General features: G+C 47.7%; 1 protein-coding gene across 4 annotated transcripts in view; it reads left to right on the top strand.

Moving 5' to 3' along the window:
- The window catches only part of ITPR1 (inositol 1,4,5-trisphosphate receptor type 1), a gene marked incomplete at its 5' end in the record, with an annotated part of 159,646 nt that overhangs the window by 56,434 nt on the left and 81,593 nt on the right, over positions 1 to 21,619 (top strand). For all 4 annotated transcript variants that reach the window (XM_084269793.1, XM_084269792.1, XM_084269791.1 and 1 more), the window contains 17 exons: positions 346 to 597; positions 1,982 to 2,123; positions 3,070 to 3,223; positions 3,543 to 3,730; positions 5,786 to 5,924; positions 7,464 to 7,522; positions 7,877 to 8,038; positions 8,146 to 8,316; positions 9,262 to 9,327; positions 10,064 to 10,201; positions 11,772 to 11,897; positions 12,449 to 12,649; positions 14,159 to 14,410; positions 14,884 to 15,009; positions 15,732 to 15,860; positions 19,755 to 19,875; positions 20,491 to 20,675. In XM_084269793.1, the coding sequence (XP_084125919.1) occupies positions 346 to 597; positions 1,982 to 2,123; positions 3,070 to 3,223; positions 3,543 to 3,730; positions 5,786 to 5,924; positions 7,464 to 7,522; positions 7,877 to 8,038; positions 8,146 to 8,316; positions 9,262 to 9,327; positions 10,064 to 10,201; positions 11,772 to 11,897; positions 12,449 to 12,649; positions 14,159 to 14,410; positions 14,884 to 15,009; positions 15,732 to 15,860; positions 19,755 to 19,875; positions 20,491 to 20,675 (2,611 nt within the window). The remainder of the gene's footprint in view (positions 1 to 345; positions 598 to 1,981; positions 2,124 to 3,069; positions 3,224 to 3,542; positions 3,731 to 5,785; positions 5,925 to 7,463; positions 7,523 to 7,876; positions 8,039 to 8,145; positions 8,317 to 9,261; positions 9,328 to 10,063; positions 10,202 to 11,771; positions 11,898 to 12,448; positions 12,650 to 14,158; positions 14,411 to 14,883; positions 15,010 to 15,731; positions 15,861 to 19,754; positions 19,876 to 20,490; positions 20,676 to 21,619) is intronic.

The following is a 21,619-nucleotide window of genomic DNA, read 5'->3' as shown; positions in this document are numbered from 1 at the left end:
TGAACAAAATGGTGATGCTGAAGCCACAGAGAAGTGTTTGGTCTTGGTCAGTACCAACAAGCTGAGCTGCCTTAAACAGTCTTTGTACTCTTCTGTACCTTTCATAAACAGCATCCCTTAATCCTGGCTAACTCAGGAAAATACAACAATTCCTTTTATTTTATTTTCCCACTGTGCTGCCTTTTACTGGTGCTTGATAAGTACTTTTATTGTAGAGCTGTATTACTGGAAAACAGGAGGTTTGTCCTGATAATTCATAAGAGCATGTCGGCATCATACCAAGTGGAAGTGCCTGGGGATTAAAGTACAAGCTGTTTGTTTGTGTTTCATTTTTTCCCCCTGAAGATACCAACTGAACCTCTTCGCTAGAATGTGCCTTGATCGACAGTACTTGGCCATCAATGAAATCTCTGGCCAGCTGGATGTGGACCTCATTCTCCGTTGCATGTCTGATGAGAACTTGCCGTATGATTTGAGAGCATCTTTCTGCCGGCTGATGCTCCACATGCACGTTGATCGTGACCCCCAGGAACAGGTCACACCGGTGAAGTACGCTCGCCTGTGGTCTGAAATACCTTCTGAAATCGCGATTGATGAGTAAGTACTTGCTGGAATGGTGTGGGAAAGGAAATCACAGCATCACAGAATGGCAGAATCCCAGAACTGTAGGGATTGGAAGGGACCTTGATTGCTACATTGCTCTTGATTTTTTAAAACAAAAGCAGATCAGTCCTAACCCTGTGCATTATTTATACTGCTTCTGGGTAAAAAAAAATCCTGATGTCTTCTCACTAGCTCTGCTATTCAGAGCCTGTGGCTTCATGGGCCTGTAATGTTTGCTGAGGAGAACCTCGCTGAGACCTGGAGAAGCTTCCTGTAGGTACATGGTGTAAGCTGTGAAGGGTCTGTCCTTGCTCTGGGTGATGTGACGAGCAACCAAGCCCTGGGGAGGAAAGGGAGAGCTATTTCATCCTTCCTTCTGCCTTATTTGTTCATGGTGTAGACTTTTCAGGGCAGGGTGTCCTTCTAGTAGGTCGCACAATCAAAGCAAAAGCGCGGGGGAAGATGCTGAAAGGAGTGATGTGCTAGAGACAGTCATGTCCTTTAGCCTCCAGTGGAAAATGCTCTGATGGAGTGGTGAAACACCTCTACAAACCCACAGCTAGACTGGAGAGGTGATTTCTTGACCGTTACACTCGTATTAACTCTCTAAATAATTTAGTGCTATATAATAGTACTTCAGCTCTTCAGGATTCCAGTATTTTCATTTGGAGGAAATGAGCATTTAAAATTGATGTTAAACATTAGGAATTAGAGTCTTAACTGTATTAGTACTGGTGCTTACTGGTTTCTTGTTTTTTCCCCTCCCTTTCCTCCTTGCCAGCTGAGTTCTTTTTGTTGAGAGAGGTGCTGTAGATCATGTTCAACTTCAAATGCCAAAATAAAAACAGAAATGGCTGCAGCTCTGGCAGAGGCTAAACAGTGATACGTGATCGATCCAGGAAACAAAAGTAGTTAGTGGAAGGGGAGGGGGAAGGTTCCTTCCAACTGAGGAGCAAACCCAGAATTTCTGTTAAGAAAAAGTAACATCGACTTTGCCTATATATTGTTTTTATTTGGAGGAAAAATAGCATCCACAGATGGCATCTCTTGGCCACATCCTTTCTCCTTAGTGCTGTACATAGCTTGTCATTGTTTCCACTGAAATGTGAAGGGTTTCTTTTATTTATTGAGACAAAATTCTCCTTTTTTGTTTTCCTCAGACATTTTTAAATAGAGCAAAATGAGCATATGGGATAAACCAGCAAAAGCCAGGAAATTATGGTGTCAGCTTCCTGACTCCCTCGTTTGGATAAATTATTTAACAGCCTTTAACTTTTCTTAGACTGTGACAAACGAATGAAAAACGGTATCAGGGGGACAGAGCCCTGTGTGTTCACATGCTAAGTTCTGTGTTTTGTTTTGGTTTTTTCTTCCTCAGCTACGATAGCAGTGGAACTTCCAAAGACGAAATTAAGGAGAGATTTGCACAAACAATGGAATTTGTAGAGGAATATTTAAGAGATGTGGTGTGCCAGAGGTTCCCTTTCTCTGATAAAGAGAAAAATAAGCTCACTTTTGAGGTAGCTATCCAGTTCTGGTTTTATTCTATTTTGTGTGTGTGTGTGGAGTGTTGGTGCTCTTTTCAGTGCTGGGTACATGGGCAAGTAATTAGTGAGCAGTGAGCCTTATCAGGCTCCTCCTTTCTACCCTAGTCCTTTCTCCTCGTGCGAGCAACCCCACTGAGGTCTGTGAGTTTGCAAGGATAGTTCTTGAAATGCAATTAATGAACACGAGCTGATGTTGTAATTTGCAGTAGCCTTGTTTACTTTCTGGGCTCTCAGTGTTATTGCAAAGCCCAGCTTTACAGGAATAAATAGTCTTGAAAACTAAACACTCTGTCTGCATGCACAGGGAGCCTCGAGGGCGTACAGTATTACTCATGAAGAGAACAATATATTGTCCTGTGACTTACTGACCTATTAAAACCATACATGCAAATAAAACAGCAAATCTATGCAGTGGTATCCCCTCAGTAACCACTAATATAAGAAAAGATGAGATATTTCTGGAGAACAAGACAAACAACGTATTTGAGAGAATATGCTTTGGATAAGGGAGCTACGTTAAGTATTTGCTCTGTGTATGAAGTTGTTACATGGCTTGAAGATGTGGGGAAACTTTATAACTTGGTAGCAGGAAGATTTAGATGCATGATGGGGTTTTTTTGTAAGACAAAGCCATCAAAAACATTTGTATGGTCCCTCCTGTCCAGATGTCTCTTACCTTCCCTGTAAAGAGGCACACAGGGTCTGATTGTGTATCTGTAGAATATCACCTGCAGAGACAGACTGTTACTGAGGTAATAGAAAACTTGCTGATTAGAAGTAGAATTAAGAGTAATTCTTACAGAATTATGAGGTATTGTGATAAGAACAGCTGGGTTTTTGATCTTTTTGCTGTGTTAAGACTTGACTGTGATAGCAAAAACTTTAGTATTAATCAGGCTTTTTATTATTATTTTGGTAGGTTGTTAACTTAGCCAGAAATCTGATATATTTTGGTTTCTACAACTTCTGTGACCTCCTCAGACTAACCAAAATCCTCCTTGCTATATTAGACTGTGTGCACATCACTACCATCTTCCCTATTACCAAGATGGCAAAGGGCGAGGAAAGTAAAGGTAAGGCTTGGAAAATGGTAGGGAGAACAGCTCCTTCTTTGGTAGCTTCTTAGGGTGGCCATGTGGGTTCCAAATCTTCTGGTCCCTTCTGTCCATAGCTTGGTTGCAAAGCTGAGTGATGCCTACAATGAAAGAGGGAGAGGGCAGGGGGTTTCTGAAGATACCACAGTGCTTCTGCTGACTTGTATGTGTTGCAGGGATTTAGGTGTCCGGCTGGCCTTGTGTAATGTTGAGACAATGAGGAGGTGAGGGGTCATGCCCTGTTAATGTAGTCCCATCACACCACCATAACTGTATCTGTTTGCCTAATTCTCTGAAGGGAGCAATGTGATGAGATCCATCCACGGAGTTGGTGAGCTGATGACCCAGGTGGTGCTCAGAGGTGGTGGGTTCTTGCCCATGGCTCCGCTTGCTGCTGCTCCTGAGGGTAACGTCAAGCAGAGCGAACCAGAGAAAGAGGACATCCTGGTAATGGACACGAAGCTGAAGATCATCGAAATCCTCCAGGTACCAGTGACACCAGTTAATGTAGCATCTCATGCTGGCATTGATCTGAGAGTTAATACAGCGCTGTGTCTGCCTCGCCTGCGCCTCTTAAACTGGCAAAGCCTTTCAAGGGGGACTTCTTCAAGTGCACAGCACTCAACTTGCCAATGACAATGCTGCACCATCACTTAAACAATTCAGTAGAAGTGAGTTTGCAGTGTGGATCTGCGTATTTCCCCGTGACTGACTTGTAAATACCTGACTTGAAGTGCAGCACTCATTTTCCACCTAGTGATCTCTCTGAGTCTACAGGGCCGTCTCGTTAAGTGCCCCAGGGGAGGGGGAGATGCTCAAGGCTCCTCTTTATAAAGCCACAAGCCTGAGATGTTTTTTCAGCACACACATTTCCCAGCCTCGCTGTCTTTTCCATCTCTATCTGGCTTTTCCCACTTGCTCACTTCCAAGTCTTTGGGACACACAAAGAAAGAAGGGTGGGTTTTTTCCCCCTTTCCCACAGCACTTCCTTGATCTAGCTGCTGCCACAAAATTAAATTACTGTGCCGAAATCCATCTTCCCTCCATAGTGTAGGAGTCTCTTCCCTTGTTAGTAACTTCATGGGTGAGTTCATGGAGGCCAAACTGCTGTGAAAACCATGTGGGGAAAGTCCACAGAGCGGCAGGAAAGCCGTGGCGTGGCTGCCCGGTGCCCCCGTGGGAGGCTTCACGCCCCTGGGTTTGAGGCTGTGCCCTTCCCCTTGGCAGCAGATGTGGCACGTCAGGCAGGCTCGATTCACTTCCTTTCACTGCTGCTAATTTTAGTCCAGGCCAGAACTTCTCTTACAGCCTGACGTGTGCAGTGGAAGTTTTTAGTGTGCTGGTGTTCCCCGTTACCACGGTCTGCTCAAACTGGCATTAAGCCTTTTCCCCTAAAGCTGAGATGGTCATAGACTCATAGAATGTGTTAGGTGGGAAGGGACCTTCCAAGGCCATCTAGTCCCACCCCTGCAGTGAGCAGGGACATCTTCACTAGAGCAGGTTGCTCAGAGAGAAGACCTTCTTCCCAAGGTCTCATCTAACCCTGCCCTGCTCTAGTTTAAACCATTGCCCCTCATCCTGTTGCTCCATGCTCTTACAAACAGTCCTGCCCAGCTTTCCTGTAGATCCCCTCAGGGACTGGAAGGGGCTTGAAGGTTTCCCCTCAGCCTTCTTTTCTCCAGGCTGAACCAGCCCAGCTCTCCCAGCCTGGCTTCCTAGGAGAGGTGCTCCAGCCCTCGGATCATCCTCTGGACCTGCTCCAAGAGGTCGGTGTCCTTCTTGTGCTGAGAGCTGGCTGCAGCACTGTGTGGGGGTCTCCCCAGAGCAGAGCAGAGGGGCAGAATCCCCTCTCTTGAGCTGCTGGCCACACTTAACCTCAAGTGTTCTTTGCATTGTACATACTTACTCAAGAGGAAGAACAACCACTAAGGTGAAGGTCTGGTGCTGGAGGTTTGTAGTGAAGAGTTACCTGACCCAGTAACTGCGCGTGGCAGCAGCAGGCAGGGATGCTGTGCGCGTGGCAGCAGCAGGCAGGGATGCTGTGCGCGTGGCAGCAGCAGGCAGGGATGCTGGGCGCGTGGCAGCAGCAGGCAGGGATGCTGGGCGCGTGGCAGCAGCCTGGATCTTAGCAGCTCATGTTGGGCTTCCTCTGCCATGGCACTGGGTGCTGGGAGGACAGCAGCGCTGGTCTGTTGGGCTCCTGCCAGGCTCGGAGTGGGAGAGATGCTGTTTTCCATTCCCTGGGGGGCAGCGTGAGGGTGCCTGTGTTGGGCAGTAACAAGGGATCAAAGCTTGGCCAGAATTTTCTATTCCTAATTCTTGAATGTGTCACATATGCTCATTGAAATCACTGGGGCAGAAAATCACTGATTTCTGGGATTTTTAAGAAAACATTTGCATACCTCTTGTCCAGGTTAAATCTGTGTGCTTCACTATGTTGGTCTTGTGTGTTGGTAGCACTGCATTGTGTGCAAACTGTCAGCACCTGTGTTTGGCAATAGGCAGGTTATTCCAGTGGCTTTATTGCTTCTGTGTTACCAGTTCATTCTGAACGTGCGACTGGACTACAGGATCTCCTGCCTGCTGTGTATATTTAAACATGAATTCGATGAAAGCAACGCCCAGATGTCCGAATCACCCACTGGAAGCAGTAGCCAAGAGATGCCAGCTAATGTCCCAGGTTAGTTATTTTGCAAGGAATTAATTGGTGTGGGGTACGGAAAACTCTTTAATCCTAGAGGTGCTAATTGGGTAATTGATCCAGGTTCTTGTTTTGGCATCAGAATGGTGCTAGTGAAACAGAGTACCCTGCTAGAGGCAGGAGTAATGGTGGGGATCATTTCCATGTACTACCCTAACAATGCTCAGGATGTACTGGATTTATTTGTACTGTCTCCTGCTTGTTCCCACACACTGTGTGACCCAAAGCCTGAGATGCCTCCTTTAAAAAAAACCTGAAGGAGACAATACCACGTGTAATCTGTCATCAGGCTCAAAACAAGTCTATTATAATAATGCTTGTGGTTGAAGGAAAAGGGTCCCCAAAGTAATGCCCATTTTCTCCATCCCTCTCCCCTGGCCTGATGCCCTTCCCCACCCAGATCCCTCTTTTATGAAGGTGTTGCAGGGAAGGCAAGAGAGCTGGTGGTGTCAGCACTGTGGTGCTGCTGGCCAGGGCTTGGAAAGTTAAGTGTTGAGCAGCTTTCATATCCAGTGTGAGCTGCTTAATTGAAAGCAGGATAGTTTGAGGGCTGGCTAGAGGGGGTGTTGTCAACCCCTGTATCATTTTCCAGGGATGAATGTCCTGTAGTCAGGACCAGTGCTGTGTAGGAGTAACTGGACTTCAAAGTGCAGCTTAGTAGACATCACACTGGTTTTCTTCCTCTAATTGGGGACTGTATCTCCAGATGTGGAGGAGAAAGGTAAGGAGAATGTGGTTTAGATGTTGAAGTTCTCAAAGGGAGGAGGCTGTTTCTTTTGATGTTACTTCAAAGGAATTGTGTTTACTTTTCTTTATTCCTGGGCTGTGTCCAGCAGCCCCCCAGGGTGCTCAGGCCTTCCCAATTGGGTTGGTGGGGAGAGAGGGGTAGCTCTTCTTATGAGCTGAACTTTGGGAGAAAGGGGTTAAACTTTTTACTGGGGGGTGGGGGAATGTAAAATCCCCATGCTCTTCTTCCTTTCCCCTTTGCAACAAAAGTTTGTGAAAGTTGGAGAACTCCAGGTCTCTTCTAGCCATCTTACGGTTTAATTTCAGGATGTTAGGCACTGGCCACTTGCTAAATCTATACCTTACGTGGAGAAAGGCAAAGACCTTTTTGTCTGTGGAGCTGCAGGGGCATTGCTGTCATTGCTGATTTCCTGTGTTAGAGCTTCTCCAGGCCCAAGTTGTGTGTTTCTTGTGGCTAGGCCCTCTGAAGGAGACCGGGTCCCATCAGTGCCCTGCAGTAACACTGGTGTGATCTAAAACAGCCAAGAAAGGAGCAAGCCTGGATGTTGCTGAAGTGTTTATGCAGTTCTGTTTGTGAGCTGAGAACAAGCTGGTTTATTGTCCTGTGCTGCCTTAGCAGGCTGCTCCAGTAATCTCACAGTGTCCCTTTCAGCTCATCACCACCCTTGGTTACACACCGACATCACCACTTGCCTTTGGAAACATTTTCAGGCTGCAGAAACACATCTGGTCCAACTGTGACGTAACAGATTTGTCTTGATGTTTTCCTAGGAGCCCTGGACTTTGAGCATATCGAAGAACAAGCTGAGGGGATCTTTGGTGGAAGGAAAGTATCTCTTCTCTAGCGCCGGTTCAAGGGTAGCTCAGCAGTGCCCAGGCTGCAGCTCTCGGGGCTCCTAAGGACTGGGGATGGCAGCTGAGTGGGTAGGGGTAATTGGGAGAAGATTGGAAGCAGCTGCCACAGTTTCCTAGACTTCATTTTCCTGTAACACCTGCCGTACAGCTCAGCAGAGTGTTGAGCAGTGCCCCCAAAACCCCTGTGTGCCCTACGATAGCACTTGGTCTGATCAACTTCCCCCTTAAGAGTAAGAGAAAAGGTTCTGTCACCGCTGACTGGACTTAGGGACGTGCTGGGACACTTGGTGTGATACACTAGTGAAGTCCTGCGCTGTGCTTTCAGTGAGGAGAACACGCCGCTGGATCTGGATGACCACGGGGGCCGAACGTTTCTCAGAGTTCTGTTGCACTTGACAATGCACGATTATCCCCCTCTGGTGTCTGGGGCCCTTCAGCTGCTCTTCCGGCACTTCAGCCAGAGACAAGAAGTGCTCCAAGCTTTCAAGCAGGTATGTGTGTGTGCATCCAGAGCACAGCTCTTCATCTGCTTGTATATACGATCTGCATGTTGTAAAAACAACCTGTTTGTGCCACTAACGGATGGCGTTTGTGTAAGGTTCAACTGCTTGTTACCAGCCAAGATGTTGACAACTACAAGCAGATAAAACAGGATCTGGATCAGCTGAGGTCAATCGTGGAGAAATCGGAGCTTTGGGTGTACAAAGGCCAGGGCCCCGACGAGACCATGGACGGGGTGCAAGGTGAAAATGAACACAAGAAAAAAGAGGTAATAAGGTTCTGTTTGCACAAATGAACATATTTCTTACTATAAAAATATACCTGCTTCCAGGACTGTGACTTAAAAAACCCCAGATATCTTCCTGGCACACTGCGTAGCCTGGGGAGGCTATCCCAATGCATTTGGACTGAGGTGGGAGTGAGAGGAGAACTTGAGTTGGTTGCTGCTGGTTGATCTTGGCCAGATACTGCTCAGGACTGGCAGCCACTGAAGTGTCATCTTCAGACTCAAACAGAGCAGTTGGTTTGTGTTTACTCCCCTGAATTGTGTCCTTTCACCACTGACAGTTTGTATGGTTAGAGGTACCTTAAATAAAGCAAGGGCAGAGCTGTAGGTTGTGCTGGTGAGCTGCTCTGAATCATGGCACCTGGATTAAGTGTGGAAGAGAACAGTGCTTAGGAATCCTGGTAAATGTTGGTACTTTTATCTGTCCCTGCTAATGTGGGACTCCCTCAGATGCACGTATGGCTCAGACACCTTTTGCCTCCCTGTAAACTGCAGTCAGGTAGGAAAGACTGTGTGAGGGAACTCAGGCCTGGGTTATGAACGCTGATGGAAGCAAATGGACCTTACTCATCGCTTTCCCTGTGCATAGTGCTGAGCCATCTCTCAGTACCCAACCCACAAAAGGTTAATAATAGTACAGAGTGAGTGAAAGCGAGAAGGTTTTGTTGATTACAGTCAGAATAGGATAAGCAAAGGAAAGGACAGGAGGTTGTGATCTCAGAAATCATCCCACTCTCGCTTTGTTTTACGCTACAGAGGTCAGTGTGACTGATGGGATAATGACGTGTGTCTGTCTGAGGTGATCAGAAGGCAGCAGGGTGACAGCTCTTCCCAGGAGGGGAGCAGGCACTAGGCTAGAATGGCAATTCTAGCCTTTGCAAAGGCAATACTATAAGCTACTAATAAATCATATGGTTTTATCCACAGGAAGGTCACAGCAAGTCCCAAAAGCCTGAAAGTACTAGCAGCTACAACTACCGTGTAGTAAAAGAGGTAAAACTTTGCTTCTTGGTAGTTAAATGGAAGTGTAAATGAGTATAACACAGTTCTGGAGAGCTGCAGTCAGAGGGAGGCACCCAGGAAAGTCTGAGTCACTCTTCCAGCATGGAAACTATTTGCTGAGTAATAACACATCCCAGCTTGAATGAGAAGCCAGGAATATAAGCAGCACAACATGCATATTCTTTCCTTAAGAATGGATTAGTGAGAAACACGACATTTTGCTGCTGTTGCAATGGTAACACAATATTTGTATTGTTAAAAACTATGAAGGAAGTAAGTGAGCAGAGGAGCTGTTTAATTTGCCCTGTCCTGAGTAGTTTGCACTCAGAAAAGCCATGCTGTTGAAATTGAATTTCAGAACACCAGACAAAGTGTTGACACTGGTGTGCCATGTGCTGTGGGGCTTTCCTTGGCACCATGCTGCAGAGCCCGATGCTGGGTTCGCTTGATGTGGCTGAATTGGTCAGGCCCGGCCCTGGGCAGAGATGGGACGGATGGTGTTGGAGTGTCACGGAGGTTCTTGGTCCTTCTGCACCTCTCCTGTTGTTGCAGGAGCTACACCACCTTAGCCTAGTCTTAGCTCCTGACCTCAAGACCCTAAAACCTGATTTGGCTGCCTCGAGCCGCTCTGGTCTATGCGGATGGATCCTTGCTCAGTGTTGCTGCTCTCTTGCTTGCTCTAAAATGAAATCCAGAGTTTCAGCTCTAAATCAAGTGTCTCCTGCAGATCCTGCTGCGGCTGAGCAAGCTCTGCGTTCAGGAGGGCGTCTCGGTCCGGAAAAGCCGTAAGCAGCAGCAGCGACTCCTGAGGAACATGGGAGCTCACGCTGTGGTTCTGGAGCTGCTGCAGATCCCGTATGAAAAGGTGGGGGGGTTTTGAGTGGCTGTCACCTTGCATTGCATCACTGTGATGCGTGTTTAATACCTCCTTTGAATCTTCCTGAGTGTCTCCTTTGTACCAGATGTGAAGAGGCTCGTAGCCTCATAGTCTGTGGAACAGCCAAGCTTTAAAAATAACTGTGAGCTTATGTGAGCTTTGTTTAAAGTCTTTGAGTGTGTAGTGTTACATGATATTTCCTCAAGAGATCTTTGTCCATCATAGCTTAGAGTGAGACCAAAGCTCAGCTCTTCAGGGTGGGGTGTGCTGCCTTGAAGTTAAGCTGTGCTGGTAGACCCTTGTGATTGCTGCGAGGTGGCTGTGCCATGGCCATCCTGGGAAGTGGGAAGGGAAATAAGGGTGCCTGGCCCCCTGTGGGATTTATCAGCAGGTCTGCCCAGTAGTTAGACTCAGACCCTTCCAGTTGTTGAGTCTCAGACCCTTCCTTGGCCATGAATGAATCCCAACCGTCTGTCTGGGTGAGGTCTGCTGACCATACTTACCTGTATGGGAGTGCCGTGCCGTGTCAGAGGTACAGTTTGGAGCTGCTGTAGGTCAGAGCTGGCACCAGCACAGCATCATACTGGTGAAGCACACCCCATGCTTGTGCTGACTGCCCATTAGTCACGTGTGACAGGTACTTACTGGGGGGGTGGGGAGGGAGCTCGTCACCTTTTCCCAGTCACTCCTGTCCCAGCCGTACAGACCTCTGAGAGTCTCATTCTAGACAGTGGCTTTGGTTAAAGAAGTGAAGTCTCATGTTGTCTTGGCTTTGTGTTTTACTAAAAAAACAGCAGCAAAAGCACCCTCCAACACCTCATGTCACCCTTCTGTCCCATGCATGTGAAAACATACCGGACAGGCAGCGTGGGATGTGTTTCACCCTTGGGGATGTGTATGTGTGTGTATATATATATATATATATATATATATATATATATATGTATGTATGAAACTCCTTAAAAGTACAAGCAGACACTAGTTTTCCAAACTGTTTTATACCACCGACAACAGGCACTCCGTGCTGATGTCAGAGGAAAGGCACCGATTCCTGAGCTGTACTTGGAAGCACGCAAGCAGCGTGCTGATTCCAGTAAATAGGAATTGGGCTTAACTGTAGCAGTAATAACTTTCCATCTCTGCCTTGCCATGATCTACCCATCTGTCGCTGCTGAACCGCGCTTCAGTGGAACATGGCAATTTTCCTCTCTAGCCCCAAGGTGATGATGTGTGGCTTGGCCAACGTGCTGGTGTGTGCAGAAGTGTAAAAGTGACTAAAGCACGTTGCTGGCAGGCCTGGCCACAGAGTATGCGATTTTTAGAGAATAAACTACTGTAATTTCTATTATGGTCTTTATTTTTTGATGATCTTTAAAACCGTGAGGCAGGCCAAACTCATCCCTAACGTCCATGAACTGGGTGGAGGTTTGTTTTTCTTCAGAGCACGAGAGACGTGCCAGTTCCCTTGCAGAGCTGGAGCTGCTGCTCGTCCAGTACTCACCTGAAAGTGAACCTTTGGATTCCATTTAACCCCATCCTCCTTGTCACGCGATCACAGGCTGAAGACACGAGGATGCAGGAGATAATGAAGCTCGCACACGAGTTCTTACAGAATTTTTGTGCTGGGAACCAACAGAACCAGGCGTTGCTGCACAAGCACATAAACCTGTTCCTGAACCCAGGGGTAAGAGCAACCTCGTGCTGTGATTTATTTTATTTTCTAGCAAGAAGAGAGAATGGTTTGTCCTTGGTGATTGCCTCTGGGCCTGTTCTGTTGCAAGATTGGTTGCAGGGGTCACATTTTGTTTTCATTCTGAAGCCTCAGAAGTTGGCAGGATCTGTTTGTTTAGGGCCATTTCAGCGTGGAAGGTGCAAGAGGCTGAAGTGGGATAAAAAATGGGCTTAGATACAAGCTGTTGTGTTGAAACACTTAGGTTCTCAGAAACCTTTTGGTCCTGCACCCAGCAGGAGAGTTGGCTTTATCCTGACCTCAGTGAGGGTGATAGAGCAGTGGAATAGGCTGCCCGGGGAGGTTGTGGAGTCTCCATCTCTGGAGATATTCAAGACCTGTTTGGACACCAACCTGTGCAATATGAGCTAGGCACCCTGCTTTGGCAGGGGGTTGGACCTGATGATCTCTGGAGGTCCCTTCCAACCCCTATGATTCTGTGATTCTGTGGGTCTGGTGGTTTGTTTCTTTTCTGATTTCCTTCTTCCTTTCACCCCCTCCATTAGATTCTGGAAGCAGTGACGATGCAGCACATTTTCATGAACAACTTCCAGCTTTGCAGTGAGATTAATGAACGCGTCGTTCAGCACTTCGTCCACTGCATCGAAACGCACGGCAGAAACGTTCAGTACATCAAGTTCCTGCAGACAATTGTCAAGGCGGAAGGGAAATTCATTAAGAAATGCCAAGATATGGTAATGGCTGAGGTGAGAGCTGCAGAGATTTGCGAGGTCTGAACAGAAGTTCTCACATACCATTTGGTGGAAATGACAAATTGATCCTCTCGCTTCTGGGGCTGCCAAGAAGCTGACAGTTAGAGCTCTCCATGCAAAAAGAGCATTACAGCAGCCACAAAGCACAGGCTTCTTTTTTCCTGACCAAAAGCTTTGGGAGCACTTCACCCATAGGTATAACGAGGAGTTGGTTATTAATGAGACTTCCTAGTTATTTCCCAGGCTCCTGCGCAGCAGCCTGTAGACGGGCTTATGGAGTGAGGGTGCCTTTCTCTAGCAAAGCTGAAGAGAAGAGAAATAGTTCAATTCCAAGATCAGTATTGCAGGAGAATCCTGCCAGGGTGGCATTTTGATGGGAATGTCTCATCTTGACAAGAGGAGAATATTACAGACACCACTATTACGTGTTCAGCTGCTTACGTGCTGATGGGGGTAAAGTCGGAGGGTCTTCGCATATTTAGGTGTGCAGGTAACTGGGAAACTGGGGTGTCAGGAGAGGAGAGAGCAAAGAGAAGGGTGAATAAACCCCCTGAAGTTGGATGTAGGATGTGACCTGTTTGACAGCGTTATTTGCATGTCCGATGGGATTTTATTGGCCTCTTCAGCAGGGGGAGCCCGAGGATCAGATTTGTCGAGCTCTGGCTTTAGTGTATCGATCTTTCTGGATTGATCAAAGCTGTTCTGTGTTTTGTCGTTCCATTGAAAATGGGGGTGTGAGCTTCTGGAGTTTGAGATGCTCAGCCATGGGCATCCATGGGGGTCAGCAGCTGCTGGGAAGAGGGGGGTGCCCCGGGGGGCTGCCTTCTGTCATTTATCTAGCTGTTGGCCCCCATCCCTGTGGGCAGGCAGCCTCAATCCCTCCAGCTGTGTCCTCAGAAGCACCCAGCCCGGAGCAGATCTCAGTTTGCTCATTCTCCTTCCCTTTGCGGAGATACAGGAGGTCTGAACTGCTCTGGGAACCATCCGGGTCCCAACTGCGAAGCTGATAGGAGTCGTCAGAGTGTGACTGAACGTGGCACTCGCTGGCCTTGGAAAATGGATGGTGTTTGTTCAGAAGGGCGGATTTACTGAGCCCGCCGTCCTCCCATCCGGCGTGCCCCGGGGAGTTCCTCTGAGCTGAGCAGTATGTCTGCAGCTCCCTGTGTCAAACAGTCAGCTGAGGCCAGAGCCGTGAAATGAAAAAGCACAATGGAAAGTCACAAGCTTCTTGGCAGGACTTCTGTCTCAGCAGTCAGTGGGGCTGACTTTGAAGTCCTCCACCAGTTCAGGAGCGATAAATTCTCTTAAGAGAAAATGCCATGCTTGAGCCCTCTGTTCTGTGAAGGTGGCACAAGAGGAATGCCTGGTGGGATGCGGTGGGCTGTGCTGCTGGACAGCAGGTCATCAGTGTTTGGGTGTACCAGCCCACAGATGAGGGTGGGATGCTGCAGGGAGGTGTGCGGGCTTTGATCTGCTGATGGAATATTTCTCTCTCTCACATAGCTGGTGAACGCAGGAGAAGATGTCCTAGTGTTTTACAATGACAGAGCCTCCTTCCAGACCTTGGTGCAGATGATGAGATCAGAGAGGGACCGGATGGATGAAAACAGCCCGCTGATGTACCACATCCACTTAGTCGAGCTGCTCGCTGTCTGCACAGAAGGCAAAAACGTCTACACAGAAATAAAATGCAACTCCCTGCTCCCTCTGGATGACATTGTTAGGGTGGTGACCCACGAGGACTGCATTCCTGAGGTGAGGCAGCGCTGGCCTACGTGTGCTCGCAGTGAGCTGGCTTTGAGAGAGAGATTTGGTTTAGCTGAGCCTGGCCTGGGAAAGGTGGAGGCACGGGCGGGACCCACAGTAACCTCTGAGCAGGGAAAGCCTCAGTTAAAACACTTTATCCTTGCCCTTAAAATGGGGGTGCAATGCTGTGCTTGGCTGGTTTACAGGGTTTGGGAGCAGAGGTTTGCAGAGTGCTGCCATGGCCCTGCAGACCTGGAAGCGGTTGTTACGCTGACGTTTTGTCTTCAGTAATTCTGGTGCTTTTTACTGGGTGGGGTGATGTTTGGCTGTTCATGGTGTTCATTTCACCAGTGCTTAAATAAAAGGAAGAAGTAGGGTTGCATATAATTTATGTAGCAGTTTGCAGTGACGTTACAGTCATTCGTTATTCCACCTGGGGTTTTATTTTTTAAATGGTAATCTTTTTTTCCTCTACTTTTTAGGTCAAAATTGCATATATCAACTTCTTGAATCATTGCTATGTGGACACAGAAGTAGAAATGAAAGAGATTTACACCAGTAATCATATGTGGAAGCTGTTTGAGAACTTCCTGGTCGACATCTGTCGGGTAATGATTTCTGCATCTAGGAACTGAATTTAAAGAGCTTAAATGAACCTATTTAGGGCATAAAAACAAGCCATAACAGTGCATTGAGGCAATAAGTATCCTGCATACTGTGTTCCTTCACGTTTGTATGTGCCGCTTTTCCTTACGCCTGTGGTTTACATTAGTCATCTTCCATGGAAGACATTAATATTTTCCTTTTAAATAAAATAATAATAATAAAAAAAGCCCCACCAAACCTCAGAAAATCCCCACGCCCTGCTCTTTTGTCTAATGCCTTTTTCTGTTCTGCCACCTGGCTTGTTTATTCTGGCCAGGACAGCGAGCTCCTTCCCGAGCAATAGGCAACGATTTTTGGCAGGTCAGGGCACATTTTTTTCCAAGCTTGGCACTTGTTTGGCCATATGGCGTCCAGCCTGGGATTCCAAGTATTTCCCCATACGAAAGCATTACACCTCGGTCCTCCCTACCCTACTGCTTTCCTCTAAGGCACTCTGGTTGGGGTTTTTTTCCCCCCCCTGCCTCCTCAGCACACTACGTGCTCACACATTAAAGCAGTAACAGTGTTGGGCTTCGGCTTTCATGTGCACTGGAAATCCAGAGCACCATAAATATCAGTGCAGCAGGGAGTTGCTGGGGCTGGAAAGGAGGAATTCCAGTGTGTAACACTGGCTCTTCTCCCTTGGTTGAGCAGCTCCTGACCTAAGAATTGCATTATCTTGCAGGCTTGTAACAACACCAGCGACAGAAAGCACGCCGACTCCATATTGGAGAAGTACGTTACAGAAATAGTGATGAGTATAGTCACCACCTTCTTCAGCTCCCCGTTCTCTGACCAGAGCACGACTTTGCAGGTAGGAAAATGGGGAGAGAGAGAGCAAAGAAGGGAAAAGATGCTGCTGACGCAGTTGTGTTCCTTCCCTTCTGGTTCCATCTGCCAGTTAAAAGCTCCATGTGTGGTGGTCGCAGGGCAGCAGGTACATATTCTGTGCTGCTCGTACAGAAGTGCTGGAAGATTCATCGATCAGAAAGCCAATGTTTCTCTGGAGAGGGTGAAGTGCCACGCTACTTCAGTAGTAAATCAACTCTGTACTGCCACCGAGATCCACACAGGTCTCTCACTTCTGGGTTGTTTCTACATCAGTGAGAAAATCACACTGCAAGTAGGGAAATTGAGAGGGGGTTCGTGGATTTTGTGTTGTGGTTGCATCTCAGGGCTCTGGTGTCTTCTGTGGGGCCACAGGTCAGAGCACTGCTGGGGAAGATTGTGCAGACAGTTGCAGGAAAGAAAGCAAGCGGTTTTGCTCAGTGATACTTTGACATGCCACCGCAGCAAGGACTTCTCCAGAGTGCATTGAGGAAGGAAGGTAGAGCTTTGGCAGCAGGCTTTCCAGACAGGAGGAGGGGGTGTTGCATTATAGGGGCTGCAAGAACAGTTGTCTAAAGAAAACATATATTTTAAGGAAGATTCCAATTTCCATTAAAAAAAACAAAGACATCCCAAAAGTTCAAGTGTTTCATTAAGCTGAGTGGGTTTTGTCTCATTAAAAGCTGGGCAAATGCAGAGGAGAAGCCTGGAGTGCTTGTGAAGGGATGGAAGGTAGAGAATTCCCCTGCAGAACAGCAGTGTCAGGACATTGCCCTGGTGTTTGCACTGCAGCACAGAGATAACATCGTTCACAGACTCATAAATAACCTTTTGGGAGGAGGGTGGGTGGAGCGGTCAGGTGCCTGGCAGGTCTGGCAGAACTTGGAGTATGGTAGTTGTTGAAACTTGATGCAACCTCATCGTGCCAAAGGCAGTTGTTTACGGTGCCAGCTCCAGGTTTGTAATTGATGCAACTGGCAGCAGCCTGGGAGACATCTGCTTCCCGAAAGTGGCCATAAAAGGCATCAGGCAATTTGACGTGTCCGTCTGTCGTCAGAGGATCTGGGCTAACCCTTTGGGCCGTGGTGTGCTGCCTGGGCGCCTGCAGCGCTCCGGGGATGCGAGTGTAACATTGCTGCACGGCTGAGCATCGGGTACAGGATTCCTTCTGCTCCATGTGAACAGCAATGCTCCTGCTTTCCCTGATCCACTGCCGGTCTCTTGTGCTTCCATGAGTCAGGATGTTTGACCCACATCAGGATGAGCAGTGGCCAGCCTCATCTCCCAGCTGCTTAGCATCCACAGAGCCCTGCTTCCCCTGGGCTCAGGAAAGGAGACAGTGGCAGTGAAAGCACATTGAGAAGGGCTTGGATGCTCTGGCAATCATAGAATCATAGAATGGCATGGGTTGGAAGGGACCCAAGGGTCACAGAGCTCCAACCCCCCTGCCACAGGCAGGGCCACCAACCTCCAGGCCTGGAGCTACACAAGGTTGCCCAGGGCCCCATCCAACCTTGCCTTGAACACCTGCAGGGATGGAAGGTGGCAAACTGTGTGTTGCCTGTGAGAGCACAGGGAGCTGTAGCAGCTGTTTGGGCTGAGCAGCTGTATTAGGGCTTTGCCTTATCTCACAGCTCGGTCCCTTATGGGACTGTCAAATCTCAGTGTTACTGCGGTAACAGCCCCTGTGCTGGCTTGTCAGAAGTTCATCAGGAGAAAAGGAGAGGTGGAGACCAAGTTAGCCTTGTCTCCCAGGGCTCTGCCCTTCTCCTCTCTTCCCTGTCTTGCTTTTACCTGTCATCTTTGCATGTGCAGCACCTGAATACACTTCCTTACCATCTCATTTTAGCAATCTGTTAATTCTATTTGTCAGCAGCTCCAGTTTCGCAATCTCTACCGCTCTGCCTAGCAGGACCAAGTCACTCTCTTCACCTCCCTCTTCCCATCTCATTTAATAGCTTCATCTTATCCTAGATTCATTTTTCCACTGCATCCCAAAGTGAAAAGCTCTGCTTCTCTCAATCTTTCTGCCTGTCAGGACTCTTGCCCATAGCCAGGGGCTCTGCCATCCCAGGAACACAGCCTGTTGGACCGGCTGGCTGTGCACATCACTCCGGGTGGGATTCTTCCCTGCCTCCTGAGATGCTGCAGGGCAGTTGTCACCCACTGCTCCCTGTCCTGGTGTCACGCTCTCCGCAGGCGAGTGGCCATGGCCAGTCTCCTTTGCATGGCCTTAGGACGGGGAGTGTCTGAGTCCATCCCGCCGCGCCGTGTCATCTCATGTCACCTCGCCTCTTCCCGTGCGAGCCTCCTCCTGTCTCACGCTCATTCATGCTACGGCTTGTTGGACACGAATTGTACCTCCTCTGAGTCAGGACCGGCCGTGCTTGTTCAGGGAACACCTTGTACGTCTGTCACACAGCTCAAACAATACACGTTTAGGAGATCATAAAGGCGTCTTTTCACAGGACAGCTGTCCAATGCTTTTCCTTTTTAATGAGTGCCATTTAGCTTGTGTGCCTCTGAAGGGTGCTGCTGCCTGAGGCTTTCCTTCACAACTGTGCTTGGGGGCACCTGGGCTGCAAAGTAAACTTCTGATTTGATTTATTTACCTAGTTTAAGCAAATGAAATGTCTCTGAAGGTTTTTAAGACTGAAAAGTCTTTAAATGTGAACAAAAAGGAGTATGTGGGTGACTTAAATCCAGAAGTGCAGGTATTTCAGTGCCCTTTCGATGCCTACTACTGACTGCCACAGGTTTGGTGTTTGCCTTATTTCCAGAAAGGATAGTCAGGATTTGCCTCTCCATAATTTTTGGTTCTTGATTTTTGATTCTCCTTTTGCACCTTTTGCAATGGTGGTATTTGATTAATTGACCTAATAGATTTAACTATCTAAATGATTTGGCTTTTTCATCTAACTCCAGTTTTTTCTTACAAACAGGCATTAATCTTGACCAGAATAAAAGAGGTATTTTTTCCCTGGTTCCTAAGTCTCGTGAGCTTTGCACTGTGGTGTAGTTCACTTAGCTGATAGACAGAGTACACAGCTGGTCAGCACCGGGGCACAGGGTATTCCCTCTCAATGTAGGTTCATCTGAAGTATTCAAAGTACTCTTTCCTCTACAGGTAAAATGAATTAATTGTTCTACTGAGTAATTACTGTACAAAACCAAAGGGAGCTTTGTTCAGTGTTGTTGGGATGTTGTGAAGAGGAAAGACCAGAGCTTGTGTGCCGGTGTCTTTTGAGTTCCTCACCTGTCTAAGGTGGAAGATCCCCTTGTGAAACACAGGGCCAAGCACCACACCTGCATTTTGGCTGATCCGTAGCAGCGGTAGTGTTTACCACTAACTACTACCTGTAGTAACGAACACACAGCTGGTTTCTTCAGTAAATTAGATACCGGCTAATAGCACTTGGAACTGATGAGTTTTCAACTCTGGAGCTGCGCTGTCATTTAGCCACCAGCAAAGTCCCATCTCCCTGCGGACTGTTGAGTCAGCTGCTGGTCAGCGCTCAAGGAAGAACCTCTGTATGCCAGGTCGGCTGATAACTCTGATTAAGCAGATGAAGACAACTGCTTATTTCCTCTGCTTAGTCAGGCTTCAATTACTTGAGGCTTTATGCTTTAGAAGCTATCTACTTAATCTTTCCCTTCCAGCCTCCGTTCCCACCCTTTCCATTCAGTTGCTGATTGTGTGGTAGATACGCTGTCTGCAAGGTGAAGCTGCCTAACGAGTGGATGCAGACCAGTTAGAAGTGACTGGTGTGCTGAGAGTCGGGGCCGAGGCTGGTAACTGGCACTACCACGAGGGGATGCTGATACATCTCAGTATGGAGTCATGACTTGGTGTCTTCTCTTCTCTAACCATGTGTTCTAGACTCGCCAGCCTGTGTTTGTGCAGTTGCTGCAAGGTGTGTTCAGGGTGTACCATTGCAACTGGTTGATGCCAAGCCAAAAGGCGTCGGTGGAAAGCTGCATTCGGGTCCTCTCAGACGTAGGTAAGAGACAGATGTAACCAGAAGCCACTGCTGTGAACATGGTTGTCCAGTATTCACTCCTTACACGTCATCCTTCCCTTCCCTACGGTGCCGCTTGCAGAGAGCTTGGAGCCGAGGCGTAGTACAAAGCCAGTTACGTTGCTCTATTGTCATGGTTGAGCAATAGGTGTTGTCACTGTAACCTGAGGGGCTTTCTCTGTTTCACCTCAGAACTCTCTAGTCCTGTCGATCTGCAGCAAGGCAACAGTTCGGTGCCGCTCCTCCTAGTAATTTGCTCCACTTTTACTAGGAAGAAGAGTAATTTTTGTTGGATGTGAGGCCAAATTCTGTTGGATGGGTGTACTACATGTGTGTTAGCATGAGATGTGGGGAGAGTGCATGTAAGGACAGATTCCTGCTCCCACCCTTTGGAGACAGAAAAACAGCTCTGAGGTACAAAAGCCTTTAAACCCAAACCTACTGAGAGGTCTGACCCACTACACAGGGCCTGGGCACCACATTCCTTAGGGCACACACAAAGGAGACTGTAGAAGGAATTGCAAGGATAGCTTGTCCTGCCCTGGTATGGTCCATGGGCTGGAGGGGTGGGTACTCACTAACCTTTGATTTTTGCAGCCAAAAGCCGTGCCATTGCGATTCCTGTGGACTTGGACAGTCAGGTCAACAATCTCTTCCTGAAGTCTCACAACATTGTGCAGAAGACGGCGATGAACTGGCGCATGACCGCGAGGAACGCTGCCCGCAGGGACTCGGTGCTCGCTGCCTCCAGGGATTATCGGAACATCATTGAAAGGTTGCAGGTGACTGTGCAGCACCCCTTCCCCTTCTGATCAGCACCTCCCTGGGTGCCTGCACGAAATGTGGAATTTACTAAGTAGGAAGACGTTTGGGAATGCATTAACTAGTCAGAATGCCCCAAGGTAATCAAGTTAGCTGATACTGACTATAATAATACTGTAACACGGGTAATTGAGCGTGTGTGACTAAGAGAAGTCTTCCTCCTAGGAGACATTGGTACTTGAAGCTAGTGGTACTTGAAGTATTCCTGCTCAGCTGTTAGTAATATATCTTTAAGACAGGACATTTTCATCATCACAGCCTTCCAAACTCCTCCAGCACTTCACTCCTTGTACACCAAAACCCTGCATACGAGGAGAGGTGCCGCAGCCCTGCCTGGAAGTCACTGCAGAGCTGGACATATGTAGGTGTATCGCTGCCTTGTGCGCCAGTTGCAGCCACAGTCATTCTCTGGAACAAAGCATGGGCATTCCTGTGCTGGTTTGTGCTCCAAAGACTATGTAACCACAATGCTTTGTGTTAGAAACAGGGGTCAGTGTGTTACAGCTGTGTTCAGATCTGTAGGCAGCTCAATAAGGGCTATTTTATACCGAATGAAACTTGTCATCTTGAATTTCTCTTGTGAAGATTCACTCTCTGACCAAAGGCTCTTCCTGGCACACAGTTCTAACTACTCTACCTACCCTTGTATTACATAATATAAAACCACTGCCCAACCCATCCTCACTGAAATAGCTTCTCCCTCTTTATCTATTCCTATCTTTTTGTCCATTTCAATATGATTAAACTTCCTCTGTGGCCTCAGAGAGATCTCAGTATTTTCTGCTTGTTTAGGAATTAGGATAAACACGGTTTCATATTAAGGTAGCTACAGCTTTCCAAACATGGATGAAAAGGGGAAGAATTCTTCTCTTTCTTGCGTAACTTTTATCAGTAGCACTTCTCT

This window comes from Gallinula chloropus (assembly GCF_964237585.1).
Source record: "Gallinula chloropus genome assembly, chromosome: 12".
Classification (NCBI taxonomy): Eukaryota; Metazoa; Chordata; class Aves; order Gruiformes; family Rallidae; genus Gallinula; species Gallinula chloropus.
This window is presented reverse-complemented; position numbering and strand designations above follow the sequence as displayed.